We start from the raw sequence: 15,051 nt of genomic DNA on the forward strand, positions 1-15,051 counted from the left end.
GGGTTCTTCCAAGGGTAATACCTGAAACTTACTAACACGCCTGACTGAGGCAATAGCAATTAAAAATAAAACACTTTACAAGAAGAAATTGAAGGGGGCAAGTGTGAAGGGGCTCAAATCGAGGGCCCATGAGTCGTGTGAGAACAATATTAAGATTCCATAAGGGTGCAGGTAGGACTCATGGTGGATTCACGCTTCGGACACCTTCTGTAAAGGCCTTAATTACTGGTACATGGAAAAGAGAAATGTGTTGCCTATTTAGAAGATTGGCAGCTACTTCGGCTAGATGTAATCTTATAGAAATGAAGGCTAGGCCAGAGGTCTGTAAATGCAGCAAGTAACAGACAACGTTGTACTGTAACCTTAAAAGGGTCAATTTGTTTGAAGTGACAATAACATACAACCTTCTTTCATTTAGCTGCATGGCATGCCTGAGTGGTAGGTCCACAGGCTTCCCTGAGAATGCTTATGCACTCAGGGGGAAGAATTAGGTATCCAGATTCTATGATCTCAGGAGCCAAAGCGCTAGGTTAAGGGACCTGGGATCTGGGTGCCTGATTAGTCTGAGGTTCTGCGTGAGAAGGTCTTGCCTGCTGGAGAGCTTCTCATGGGGAACAAGAGAAAGGTCTAGGAGAGTTGCGAATCAGGGCTGGTGAGCTTATGTGGGAGCTATCAGGATGATTGTGAGAGACATTTGCCTGAGATTCGGAAGCACAAATGGAAGAAAAGGGAGAGGAGGAAAAGTTTAGACAAATGTCATTAAACAAATCATTCATACTGCATTGCCACTGGACTATGGGTGTGGTATGGTTTGGGCATTTTGCTTTGTCCTTGGTTGCGAAGAGATCTATTTGAAGAAACTCCATTTGCAAAATGGTGGAGTATTTGCGGGTGGAGTTCCCACCTGTGGACTTGCTGCAGCATACAGCTGAGTAGGTTGGCAAACCACTGTCCATCCCCGGATGTTACTCCACTAATAGGTGGATATGGTGACGTCAAATGGTTTGAGACAGATGAGACAGTTGTGGAGAGCGTGTTCCCCCGTTTCTGTAGGTAATAAATGGCTGTCATATTGTCCATCAGGACTAGGACAACCTTGCCTATTAGGTGAGGTAGAAATGCTTTCAATGCTAGGTGAACAGCAAGAAGCTCTAAGTAGTTGATGTGGAGACCGAGGTATTTATTCTCCCACAGGCTCTGCACTGTCAAATCCTGTAAGTGTGCATCCCATCTCATTTTTTTTTTTTGCAGAGTTTTATATAGCGCGAACTAGACCCGAACCGAATCGGGTATCAGAGCGCTTTACATATTTTCCAGTTACGTTACATTTTACGTTTCCAGTTACTTTCATTTTAGGCACGGGGAGATTAAGTGATTTGCCCAGAATCACAGGAGGTTTTGGCGTCGTTACCGAGACTCGAACCCAGATCCCCAGGTCCAAGGTCGAGCGCCCCTAGCCGTTAGGCCAACTCCTCTCCCCAAGCATCCGTTGTAACAATGGTGTGTGGAACAGGGTCCAGGGAAGGCCGGCCCTGCAACAGGTTGTTAGTGTTCCCACTAGATCATTCCATTGATCCTCTGTCTGAGACCACTGTTAAGCTACGTTTTCCAGCAACAGACTCACGTGTAGGCTTACAGGAGGTACTATGGTTAATCAGGAGGCCATCATGCCTAAGAAGCGCATGACTGCCATGACTGTAAGCTGCTTATTTGGTTGAAACAAGGGGATTAGTGTTGAAATGTGTTTGAAAAGGTCCAAATGACTCTGTCCCCAGTGTTTAGAATGTATTAAATAAATAGGAACAAGGGCAAAAAATGCCCGAGTGGGCAACGATGCTTTCTCCCTAGTGATGGAAGGACATTAAAAAAATCAAATAAGGGAAACTGAGTAGGGTTAGGGGAAGAGGAACAGCAAAAAAGATGTAAAAATAGGAAACAAAATGTATAAATTAAGGAAAATAAGTAGTGATGAAAAAGGAGAAAAGGGCCGAATAGGTTTAGCCTCTTCAGACTAATGGGTAACCTTTGAATTGTTCTGGTCAATGGGGATGGTCGTCTGAACATAATGAAATAATCTATTTTTGGCTTACTTTGAACATTCTACAGTTGATGCTATTCTTTTCAAGAAGATCCTCTGACAGCAGCCAATTTTCATCTCTTGTCTAGAAAGCGTTGGGATCAGATAATAGTTTGTTCAAATGCTACTGCAACTATTGTGAGTTTGCTAGCATTATAAGGACAATCAAAATTGTGATCTTTAGGATCTTGTCAGGACAGGTAGCGTAGGTGGCATTACTGCACAGGAGTAAAGACACCCAACAACCATAGTCAACTGAAAGAAATGAAGCTTGAATTGACCAGTTCCCTTCCTGTAATATTTGGGGGAAAGTTTTTATGTAAACTTTAATGATTAGCTCTCCAGCTCTGGATCGTGCATGAATGCTCCCAGAAGGGAGTAAAACTATGAACGGCCTTATGTGTTCTATTTGTTTTGAATTTTCTGGATATTCTGGATTCGGCTGATGTCTGGTGCACTCACATTAGCATATATATTAATTTGAAATATTTAACAAAAAATTCTATAAGAAATTTGGTTGTTGGTTGACTGGGCGTGAGCAGCAACCACAATCCTTGTCCGGTGAGGCACAAACCAACTCTAAATTAACCTGTGCCCAACCCTCTGGTAGCTTGCCGTGGATCAGTCGGGCTTAATTTAGAGAGCAATGTTTAAAGTACCTGTAAAACACTTATAACAGTAATAAAGTGAAAACACCACACAAAAAAGATCCCATAGGAGGGTAGAAAAATAGAACCTTCTTTAATAAATAAATGAGCTGTCCGCGTATTGCACAGAGATACTTCAGTATCCTTAGGTCATTGGAAGTTTTGCTTTTCTTCTATTTTCCTTCCTGTCTGCAGATTGACTGTTTATTGTCAGCAAGGACTTTACAGTACCAGGCTGCCGAAGGCTTTGGCTTGCATTTACGTGATTTCATTGGGGAGTGGAAGTTCACATAGTTTTTCACAAGAGTGTTGAAATTGTTTAGAAGGGTGTTAGTGTCTGGTGTGGAGCTGAAAGGGTAAGAGCCGAAGTTAAGTATTGGGTTGTCTAAGGAGAAGTCACCATAGGATCTGAGGGTTAGGTCTTCTTTTTTGTATTGACATTCATTTGTTGGTAAGATGCTGAGCAGAGAGATAGGGATGGAAAAGTATTTGGTCCAGTCCATAATATGGGTGTTCTCCATTGGATTGTTGGTGATGCTGAGAAAACACGTTTGAGGATGTGGTCCTTGGGGTATGTTGCTTGTGTGACATGCTGTAAGAGGGTATTTCTGTTTCTTTTTAGATTATGAGGCCTGGGAGGTTACAGTCTCCCAATAGTGTGGTATGAACATGGCGGATCAATGGGATGGTGAGAAGATGTGAGAATTCATCAATTAAGTCCTTGTTCTACTCCCTAAGACCTGGTCATCTGGTTCTTCTGCAAAGGTGCCCTTCTTGTCCTTGGTACCTCTGGAGGCCAGGGATAATTTTTCTGACCATTGAGAATCACTTCTAAATCTTGGGTACAAGGGAAAGCAGGATCATAGGCCTCAGTCCTTTACTCTCAAAAAGGGGGTGGTGATGGACAGAGTATCTGAGTTAATCAGAACGCTCCTACCCAGTCAACAGATCAGGGCTTGATCCATCACCGTTTTTTAGCTCACTGCACCATCCCAGTTCAGAACCTGGCTATATGCAAATTAGCCTGTCCCTGGCCCAGTGCATCATGGGAACAGGGCAGATCAAACTACCAAGCCAATTCTTCACTGGAAAGGAAACAAGCTTCCAGGGACCGGTTTCTGGCATTACAGCCGTCTTCGGCCCGGCTTGCTTGAATCCTGATGGTGCAGTGAGCAAGGGACTCATGTCTGAGCATACCCTTCCACACTCATGGTGGCCAAAATAATTTCAAAAAGGGGGTGGTGATAGACAGAGTATCTGAGTTAATCAGAACACTCCTACCCAGTCAACAGATCAGGGCTTGATCCATCACCGTTTTTTAGCTCACTGCACCATCCCAGTTCAGAACCTGGCTATATGCAAATTAGTCTGTCCCTGGCCCAGTGCATCATGGGAACAGGGCAGACCAAACTACCAAGCCAATTCTTCACTGGAAAGGAAACAAGCTTCCGGGGACCGGTTTCTGGCATTACAGCCGTCTTTCGGCCCGGCTTGCTTGAATCCTGATGGTGCAGTGAGCAAGGGACTTATGCCTGAGCATACCCTTCCACACTCACGGTGGCCAAAATAATTTTAAAAAGGGGGTGGTGATGGACAGAGTATCTGAGTTAATCAGAACACTCCTACCCAGTCAACAGATCAGGGCTTGATCCATCACCGTTTTTTAGCTCACTGCACCATCACAGTTCAGAACCTGGCTATATGCAAATTAGTCTGTCCCTGGCCCAGTGCATCATGGGAACAGGGCAGACCAAACTACCAAGCCAATTCTTCACTGGAAAGGAAACAAGCTTCCGGGGACCGGTTTCTGGCATTACAGCCATCTTCGGCCCGGCTTGCTTGAATCCTGATGGTGCAGTGAGCAAGGGACTCATGTCTGAGCATACCCTTCCACACTCATGGTGGCCAAAATAATTTCAAAAATGGGGTGGTGATGGACAGAGTATCTGAGTTAATCAGAACACTCCTACCCAGTCAACAGATCAGGGCTTGATCCATCACCGTTTTTTAGCTCACTGCACCATCCCAGTTCAGAACCTGGCTATATGCAAATTAGTCTGTCCCTGGCCCAGTGCATCATGGGAACAGGGCAGACCAAACTACCAAGCCAATTCTTCACTGGAAAGGAAACAAGCTTCCGGGGACCGGTTTCTGGCATTACAGCCGTCTTCGGCCCGGCTTGCTTGAATCCTGATGGTGCAGTGAGCAAGGGACTCATGTCTGAGCATACCCTTCCACACTCATGGTGGCCAAAATAATTTCAAAAAGGGGGTGGTGATGGACAGAGTATCTGAGTTAATCAGAACACTCCTACCCAGTCAACAGATCAGGGCTTGATCCATCACCGTTTTTTAGCTCACTGCACCATCCCAGTTCAGAACCTGGCTATATGCAAATTAGTCTGTCCCTGGCCCAGTGCATCATGGGAACAGGGCAGACCAAACTACCAAGCCAATTCTTCACTGGAAAGGAAACAAGCTTCCAGGGACCGGTTTCTGGCATTACAGCCGTCTTCGGCCCGGCTTGCTTGAATCCTGATGGTGCAGTGAGCAAGGGACTCATGTCTGAGCATACCCTTCCACACTCATGGTGGCCAAAATAATTTCAAAAAGGGGGTGGTGATGGACAGAGTATCTGAGTTAATCAGAACACTCCTACCCAGTCAACAGATCAGGGCTTGATCCATCACCGTTTTTTAGCTCACTGCACCATCCCAGTTCAGAACCTGGCTATATGCAAATTAGTCTGTCCCTGGCCCAGTGCATCATGGGAACAGGGCAGACCAAACTACCAAGCCAATTCTTCACTGGAAAGGAAACAAGCTTCCGGGGACCGGTTTCTGGCATTACAGCCGTCTTCGGCCCGGCTTGCTTGAATCCTGATGGTGCAGTGAGCAAGGGACTCATGTCTGAGCATACCCTTCCACACTCATGGTGGCCAAAATAATTTCAAAAAGGGGGTGGTGATGGACAGAGTATCTGAGTTAATCAGAACACTCCTACCCAGTCAACAGATCAGGGCTTGATCCATCACCGTTTTTTAGCTCACTGCACCATCCCAGTTCAGAACCTGGCTATATGCAAATTAGTCTGTCCCTGGCCCAGTGCATCATGGGAACAGGGCAGACCAAACTACCAAGCCAATTTTTCACTGGAAAGGAAACAAGCTTCCGGGGACCGGTTTCTGGCATTACAGCCGTCTTCGGCCCGGCTTGCTTGAATCCTGATGGTGCAGTGAGCAAGGGACTCATGTCTGAGCATACCCTTCCACACTCATGGTGGCCAAAATAATTTCAAAAAGGGGGTGGTGATGGACAGAGTATCTGAGTTAATCAGAACACTCCTACCCAGTCAACAGATCAGGGCTTGATCCATCACCGTTTTTTAGCTCACTGCACCATCCCAGTTCAGAACCTGGCTATATGCAAATTAGTCTGTCCCTGGCCCAGTGCATCATGGGAACAGGGCAGACCAAACTACCAAGCCAATTCTTCACTGGAAAGGAAACAAGCTTCCGGGGACCGGTTTCTGGCATTACAGCCGTCTTCGGCCCGGCTTGCTTGAATCCTGACGGTGCAGTGAGCAAGGGACTCATGTCTGAGCATACCCTTCCACACTCATGGTGGCCAAAATAATTTCAAAAAGGGGGTGGTGATGGACAGAGTATCTGAGTTAATCAGAACACTCCTACCCAGTCAACAGATCAGGGCTTGATCCATCACCGTTTTTTAGCTCACTGCACCATCCCAGTTCAGAACCTGGCTATATGCAAATTAGTCTGTCCCTGGCCCAGTGCATCATGGGAACAGGGCAGACCAAACTACCAATCCAATTCTTCACTGGAAAGGAAACAAGCTTCCGGGGACCGTTTTCTGGCATTACAGCCGTCTTCGGCCCGGCTTGCTTGAATCCTGATGGTGCAGTGAGCAAGGGACTCATGGTGGCCAAAATAATTTCAAAAAGGGGGTGGTGATGGACAGAGTATCTGAGTTAATCAGAACACTCCTACCCAGTCAACAGATCAGGGCTTGATCCATCACCGTTTTTTAGCTCACTGCACCATCCCAGTTCAGAACCTGGCTATATGCAAATTAGTCTGTCCCTGGCCCAGTGCATCATGGGAACAGGGCAGACCAAACTACCAAGCCAATTCTTCACTGGAGAGGAAACAAGCTTCCGGGGACCGGTTTCTGGCATCACAGCCGTCTTCGGCCCGGCTTGCTTGAATCCTGATGGTGCAGTGAGCAAGGGACTCATGTCTGAGCATACCCTTCCACACTCATGGTGGCCAAAATATTTTCAAAAAGAGGGTGGTGATGGACAGAGTATCTGAGTTAATCAGAACACTCCTACCAGTCAACAGATCAGGGCTTGATCCATCACCGTTTTTTATCTCACTGCACCATCCCAATTCAGAACCTGGCTATATGCAAATTAGTCTGTCCCTGGCCCAGTGCATCATGGGAACAGGGCAGACCAAACTACCAAGCCAATTCTTCACTGGAAAGGAAACAAGCTTCCGGGGACCGGTTTCTGGCATTACAGCCGTCTTCGGTCCGGCTTGCTTGAATCCTGATGGTGCAGTGAGCAAGGGACTCATGTCTGAGCATACCCTTCCACACTCATGGTGGCCAAAATAATTTAAAAAAAGGGGGTGGTGATGGACAGAGTATCTGAGTTAATCAGAACACTCCTACCCAGTCAACAGATCAGGGCTTGATCCATCACCGTATTTTAGCTCACTGCACCATCCCAGTTCAGAACCTGGCTATATGCAAATTAGTCTGTCCCTGGCCCAGTGCATCATGGGAACAGGGCAGACCAAACTACCAAGCCAATTCTTCACTGGAAAGGAAACAAGCTTCCGGGGACCGGTTTCTGGCATTACAGCCGTCTTCGGCCCGGCTTGCTTGAATCCTGATGGTGCAGTGAGCAAGGGACTCATGTCTGAGCATACCGTTCCACACTCATGGTGGGCAAAATAATTTCAAAAAGGGGGTGGTGATGGACAGAGTATCTGAGTTAATCAGAACACTCCTACCCAGTCAACAGATCAGGGCTTGAGCCATCGCCGTTTTTTAGCTCACTGCACCATCCCAGTTCAGAACCTGGCTATATGCAAATTAGTCTGTCCCTGGCCCAGTGCATCATGGGAACAGGGCAGACCAAACTACCAAGCCAATTCTTCACTGGAAAGGAAACAAGCTTCCGGGGACCGGTTTCTGGCATTACAGCCGTCTTCGGCCCGGCTTGCTTGAATCCTGATGGTGCAGTGAGCAAGGGACTCATGTCTGAGCATACCCTTCCACACTCATGGTGGCCAAAATAATTTCAAAAAGGGGGTGGTGATGGACAGAGTATCTGAGTTAATCAGAACACTCCTACCCAGTCAACAGATCAGGGCTTGATCCATCACCGTTTTTTAGCTCACTGCACCATACCAGTTCAGAACCTGGCTATATGCAAATTAGTCTGTCCCTGATCTTTTGACTGGGTAGGAGTGTTCTGCTTAATTCAGATACTCTGTCCATCACCACCCCCTTTTTGAATCGTTTTGGCCACCACAAGTGTGGAAGGGTATGCTCAGATGTGAGTCCCTTGCTCACTGCACCATCAGGATTCAAGCAAGCCGGGCCGAAGATGGCTGTAATGCCAGAAACCGGTACCCGGAAGCTTGTTTCCTTTCCAGTAAAGAATTGGCTTGGTAGTTTGGTCTGCCCTGTTCCCATGATGCACTGGGCCAGGGTCAGACTAATTTGCATGTAGCCAGGTTCTGAACTGGGATGGTGCAGTGAGCTAAAAAACGGTGATGGATCAAGTCCTGATCTTTTGACTGGGTAGGAGTGTTCTGCTTAATTCAGATACTCTGTCCATCACCACCCCCTTTTTGAATCGGGTCAGTCCTTTACTCAGCCAGACATTAGTAAAATTTTTTGGAACTGGACATGTTTCAAGAAACAGAGAATCGCATCAAGGATAAATGGTGGAATTAAACATTGTTTTCCAAACACCTCTTTTTCCTCCAAACAAACCAAATAAACTAAGCCGTCCAGATTACATGTAATATAATGGACAGCGAATTATATAACATAACTTCCATGGATGTTCCCTCCTCTCCGCGAAGGAGTATAAATCCCCCAACTGAAGCAGAGTAACATCTGACTGAATCACTCTATAAGAATGATAGTATGAGGAAATAATATTTGACTTGACATGTTTCATAACCAGAATGTCTAAATTAAGCAATTTCTGAAATAGCAATTTTAGAGATTATAGAGTTCAAAGGTACGACTTTGACACAGATTCCCTGTGAAGTGGTCAACTAAGCGTTTCCATGCACTAAGAAATGATCCCCATCATAATCATCTTGTAGATCACGTATCAACATTTTCAATTCTATTCTGGCCCACAGTCTTATTTATTTAATCAGTTTTATATAGCGCTGGCTAGACCCGTGGGAATCAGAGTGCTTTACATTACGAATCACATTATTACACAGTTAAACACAGTTAAAGTTTACATCGGTTATACGAAACACATTTAAGGAGTATGGAGGAGGGATAAATAGGGGATAATGGGGAAGGGTGTAGGGGGAAGGAGGGAGATAACGACAGGAGAGATGAAGGAAGGTCTGCCCAATGTACGGCTGGGTAGGTGACGGCCGAGGAGGGAATCCACAGCCCATCTCCCCTACAACTATCGGGGTAGCTCCACCAGGCATCGATCAGGTAGCAAGGTCTCAGAGGGAAAGTTCACAGGGTAAATGTCATGAAGGGTGTGCAGGTTCCAGGTCGGATAGGGGTAAGAGGGAAGGGTGTAGAGGGAAGGAGGGAGATAACGTCAGGAGAGATGAAGGAAGGTCTGTCCAATCCAATGTCCAGCTGGGTAGGTGACGGCTGAGGAGGGAATCCACAGCCCATCTCCCCTATAGCTATCGGGGTAGCTCCACCAGGCATCGGTCAGGTAGCAAGGTCTCAGCAGTCGAGGGAAAGTTCACAGGGTAAATGTCCTGAAGGGTGTGCAGGATCCAGTTTGGATGAGGGCTAAGATCAAGGTACGGTTGATGACCAGTTGTTTGATTGTCCAGGAGTCGAAGTACATCGTGGTGAGATCAACAGTGGCGACCATCTTGTGGTCAGGCAAAGATTTTCTCGCTTAATCTCAGGCTGATTGGGTTTATCCCAGTAGGTCTGAAACAAATGATTGCTTTTTTTAATCTATTTCGCGGCCTTTAGGCGGAGAAAGCAGTCTTCATGACTAATCCTCCAGGGTGGGCACCAAGATCTCCTTACAATAAGTTAGTTGCTATGGATTGTTTGGCAGCCAATAACATGTGGGTGAGTGATGATAAATCATTCTTTGTAAAACCTTTTTAACACCAAAAGACTTTTTCCTAACACCAGAATAGATGGGTTTTGTTACAACCCAGCAGGGCATATGGGAGGTTTAAATGAGTGGGCCAATGCTATTCCACACTCTCCACCAAATATGATCTGCTGGCGGTGACTTCAAGTAACTCAACCTACAGATTCTCGAAGGGGGAAGGAGGGTAGCGAGTAGAAGAGAAACAGAGTAGACATTGCAGTTTCATCTCCTCAAGGTCAGGATTACACCCCTCTCTCTTTCAAAGAGTGCAGAACAACTGTAGTAATGGACATGCCAGAGGAACAGCATGTCTGGATATAAAGATAAGCACACACAGTTTGAGTATGAAAACAAGAGTTAATATATACTGAGCAAATCCGAAAGTAGCATGGCTCACCTGAATGCTCTGACAGGTGAATGGCCCAGGCATGTCAACAATACAACTCCTCCACCCCTACTAAAAGCAATGTCTAATCTGAGTAGCATACTGGGAGTGTGAATCGGACACTGAAAAGAACAACTTCCACAAGACCCAAAAAATTAAATAAGCAGGAAGGCTGTAAAAAAAATCAAGCATTTTAAGATGTCTAACACCACAGCTAAGAAGGACAAAACAGTAAAACATATGCTCATGGACGTTGATTAACTGAATTGCCAGGGATAATAGAAGGGACAATACATACCCTTTAACCTCGATGACATCACAGAAAGTGACATCATAGGACCCTTGAGCCGAATTTGTTTCTAGGAAGGCATGTCACATGACCCTAACATCAAAACAATTGACAAAGCTTAAGTTCCATAATAACTGGATGATTGGTATAAGAACATAACTCAGCAATTTCTATTTTAGATACCACCTATACTAGGGTGCTGACCTGATCTATGAAAAATCTGGGGCATAATAATTGCCTTGAATTGTAGTGAGCGAGCAAAGCAAGCCTGACCTTTTCTACGGGGACTACATCCTAGGGTTAGGCATGTTGAGGCAATAACAGATAACTAGAACCAACAATGCAGGAGCCCAATAACAAAGGGTGTCCGTTTTTTTAAATTAGACCATCCCAAGACGGACCAGCAACTGTACAGATTAACTGGCGACCATAACCACAAGGGATTATATTTTTTTCACTATATACTAGTACTCTAATCCCCTGGGTGTAAGGGGTCTCTCTCTAATTTTTACCTGCTTTTATGTTTTCCCATTTTAAAATGGTCTACTATGTGTTGCTGTTATCTACTACAACATGGTGGCACCCATGACAAAATGCTGGCCCTGACATACTTAGGTATTTTTTAAATAATGGTCTCCTATAATATATGGATGGCATAAATTGCTAATTTCTGGCACTGGCATATTTTACTTTTGATATAAGCGGGCACCCATGGCATAAGGGGGCAGCCATGACGAAATGCTCGCCCTTGCACACTGGAGGTGATTTGTTGAACATAAGGGTACCCATACTACATTTTGAAAAAAATGGGGAATGTCAGGTTTCATATGCTTGGGACACCATGAAATGATTTGAATATGTAAGGAGTGCTCTTTCAGTGCTTAATGCATTTTAGCAAATTTATGTGAAAAGTGTGCTGTAAAATGCACTATTTCACGGCATGCTTGTACATTTTATCTTATCTATATGTGATGTTTTTTTAGTGAGAAATAGAAAGGTGCAGAGCATATGAAATCGATTTTTTAAAAGGGGACAAAGAAACCAACATCTAAGAGGATCGTTTTGGGAATAGTAACAGAACCCAAAAAGGTACGGTACTACCCCAGGGGGTTTTTCCGGAGTATATAAGAAGTAAATTAGAATTAATAATTGGAATATCAGCTCATGTGTATGTATTTTATCACACAGAAAAAAGCGGCAAGGAACTGTAGTACTGTAACGCTGCTCATCAAAATCCTAGAGGGAAAACTACAAATAAAAAGGTAATAGCGGCAAAAAATTAGATGACTAGGTGAAAGAATCTTAGAATAATAGAAGGTATTAACACAGGAAATATCTCTCCATAAATCCTAGGTGAATGACCTAATGCAAAAGAAATGCAAAATAGAAAAGTGAACGAAATAAATAAGATGAATATGATATAAGGTAAAGACATCAACAATACCTATGATTCCTTCTCTTTTTTACATAGTACAAATCACAATGGGAAAAGGGATAAAGGGGCTTCTAGACATAAAGGGTGAATAGTAAGAATATTAAGAGCCCATATGTAAGAAATGTTTTTAACTTGTGATAACGCTTCGATGACATTCAGCAACGATAAGAAATGTAAAATGAATAATGTATAACAAATAGCAACAACAAGATTTGTTTGCATGACGCAGTTAATTAAAAAAAACAAATGATTGTCGAACTGTTTATAACTGGACTCAAAATGGACCATAATGATGACAGCTAAATAGAAGCCCAGGAGGTGGTTCCATGAAGCTGATGAAACAGAATAAATGATAGATGAATTATGTAACTCCAATTGTAATAGGATCTAAATCATGAATGACGATAATAATGTGATTTCACTAGATAGGTTTGAGTAATTCTATATACAATACTCATCTAAGTATGTTTATTCACAGGGATTCCTCAAAATTGGCAACCATCCAGTGCCTGATATAGGAGAGACATATCTATTCGGTCTTGAAAAAGATGGTTAAATGTAATTAGCCCATAGAAACGCGTCGACGCCCAGTTTCACATAATCAAGGGACAGAGCTTACTCGGTAGATACCAAAATCAATTTGTGTCCTGGAGTATTTTCTTACATTCAAGTTCCCTGATATGTATCCATATGACAGATAGGATTGTCCATTGTGTTCTCTCCTTTTTCTTTCCCCTGTATGATTTTCCATGTACCAGGAATTTCTTCCAGAAAAGAACTGTGGGTTTTTAATATAAGAAAAAATGTATGCTATGTGGTGATAATATGTATGTTGTTGCATTTATAATGTACTGTTTTTAACTTTATGAAATGTTTTTAACAAAAAAATAAAGAAGAATTATATAATTCATTATCTAGTATCGAAATTCCATTTCTAATATATGGGCTGAATTTATGTGATATGAGAGTTTGTGTCCCCATGGGATTATATTTTTTTCACAAAACATAAAAGCAGACAAATATTACAAAGAAATTAAGATACCTTCACATGGGCTACTCTGTAATGACAACCAAGAGCAACCTCCAGACCACCTCCGAGAGCGACCCCTTCAATAGCAGCAACTACAGGTTTCTCACTTTTTTCAGCTGCGCTATTTAGATCCTCCAGAAAATTTCCAGGTGGGTCCCTCTTTTGACCAATGTTTTCAAATGTTCGTATGTCAGCACCTAAATAAAAGAAAATGAAAGATGCTTTTACTGATGTGTGCTCACCACCTGTATCTCAGACACTGCACTTTCATGATTTACCAAGTCGAATGTGAATTTTTTTTTATTGTTTCAGTTAATTAAAACCACAACAATGCATTTTAAAAGAATCGACTAATATGTTTAAAATTTCTTAATATATAAGTGCGATCTCTGTTGATATGTTCTAAAGCATTCTCAGTCTAATACCGAGTTTGTTATTTTAAATAGAATAAAGTGTAATTAAAATACAGTCTGTCTAACTTAGTGCAGAAGTTCTTGTTTTTTTTCTCTTTTAAGTTCCAGAGAGCTCTCTCCCCGAGCTACCACAGTTTACCAAGTCGGATGCCTGCTAGATATGAATAGCATTGCTTACGGGCCAACTGCTGCTCGTGAATGTAACCAAAAAACCTTTTGTAGTATTACATAGCACAGAGGGCAGAATAATGTTTGGTTGGGATGTTAGCAGTGCTTAATTTGTAAAAGAATAACTGTTGGTGGCCATAGCTCTGCTCAGAACCCCGCAGCTGGTGCAATTAAATGTCAGCCCACTCAATAACAAGGTTGCTTAGTCTTGAATTTGCTTGAGGCCTCATTCAATCCAGTACTACACACCTCCTGCCACTTTTTTTCACTCTTGCAAGTTCCTGCCTTCTCCCTGTATGATAGTGATGCAGAAACATGAGTGCTAGTCCTCGAAAATCATTGCTGGTGGCCCCTGGCACAAATAAAGCCTTGGATGTTAGCTATATTTGATGGAGGCAGATGATTTCCTATGCTCCACAATTGTGTTAAGTATATAGGCGACAAGGGTTCACATTTAATATAAAGAAAAATATTCCCGATTCAGACTGAACTGAACGTATAGGACTGGACTGAATGTAAAGATCAATATTTATCATACTTGCACATTGACTGACATATGGGTAATGAGACCAGCCCAGGTGAAAGCTGCTTTCCACCTAGACTGGAACAGTCAGGTGAATCTCACTGCACCAGGGTTTCTGGGGCTGTTTTAATTAAGATGCATACTAATGAATATTACTTGCATCCGAATTAACAGCACTGGAACTACTGCAGAATAACTGATAAACTGGCAGAAGAATCACCCTCAATACACTTGAGGGCTTGAGGAGTTTTAAGGACCTGCGTTAGCAAACTCCCCACCAAACTAATGTCACACAAGAAAAGAGCCACAGGTCCGGATTAGGAGGAGGTTAGTTAACTGTTTAGATAAGGTATGTCATGCAAGATGGGGGGGGGTGGATTCCCTTTTCAGGACGGTTCCCCTCACACACCAGAGGTGTCATGCTTCATCATGGGGGGGTCCTAGTCTTCGTGTGGGCTACAACCCCCTCTCTACGAGGGAGGAGCTCAGAGATGTTTTTATTGAATCAGGGAGGGTGTACTAAACCCCTATGTGAGCTTGCTGTGTGTGTCAAAAAGGGTGCAGTGCTGTAATGTGAGAGGCTAACACTGGCTACATGGTTAGCTATATTGTAACTTTGTGCCATCCTGTGCCCTGTGCCCTTTTTTGCCTTCTATACCCCTCGCCGTTCCTCCTGTGGTTTTCCCGCCGCTGCGTCCCCTGCGGCACGCCCCCCAACCC

General features: G+C 43.8%; 1 protein-coding gene across 2 annotated transcripts in view; it reads right to left on the reverse strand.

The window, feature by feature from the left end:
• The window catches only part of LOC144822683 (peroxisomal bifunctional enzyme-like), a 465,075-nt gene that overhangs the window by 256,555 nt on the left and 193,469 nt on the right, over window positions 1-15,051 (reverse strand). For both annotated transcript variants that reach the window (XM_078680458.1, XM_078680457.1), the window contains exon 4: window positions 13,240-13,424. In XM_078680458.1, the coding sequence (XP_078536584.1) occupies window positions 13,240-13,424 (185 nt within the window). The remainder of the gene's footprint in view (window positions 1-13,239; window positions 13,425-15,051) is intronic.

Source organism: Lissotriton helveticus, chromosome 3_1 (genome assembly GCF_964261635.1).
Source record: "Lissotriton helveticus chromosome 3_1, aLisHel1.1, whole genome shotgun sequence".
In the NCBI taxonomy this organism is placed as follows: Eukaryota; Metazoa; Chordata; class Amphibia; order Caudata; family Salamandridae; genus Lissotriton; species Lissotriton helveticus.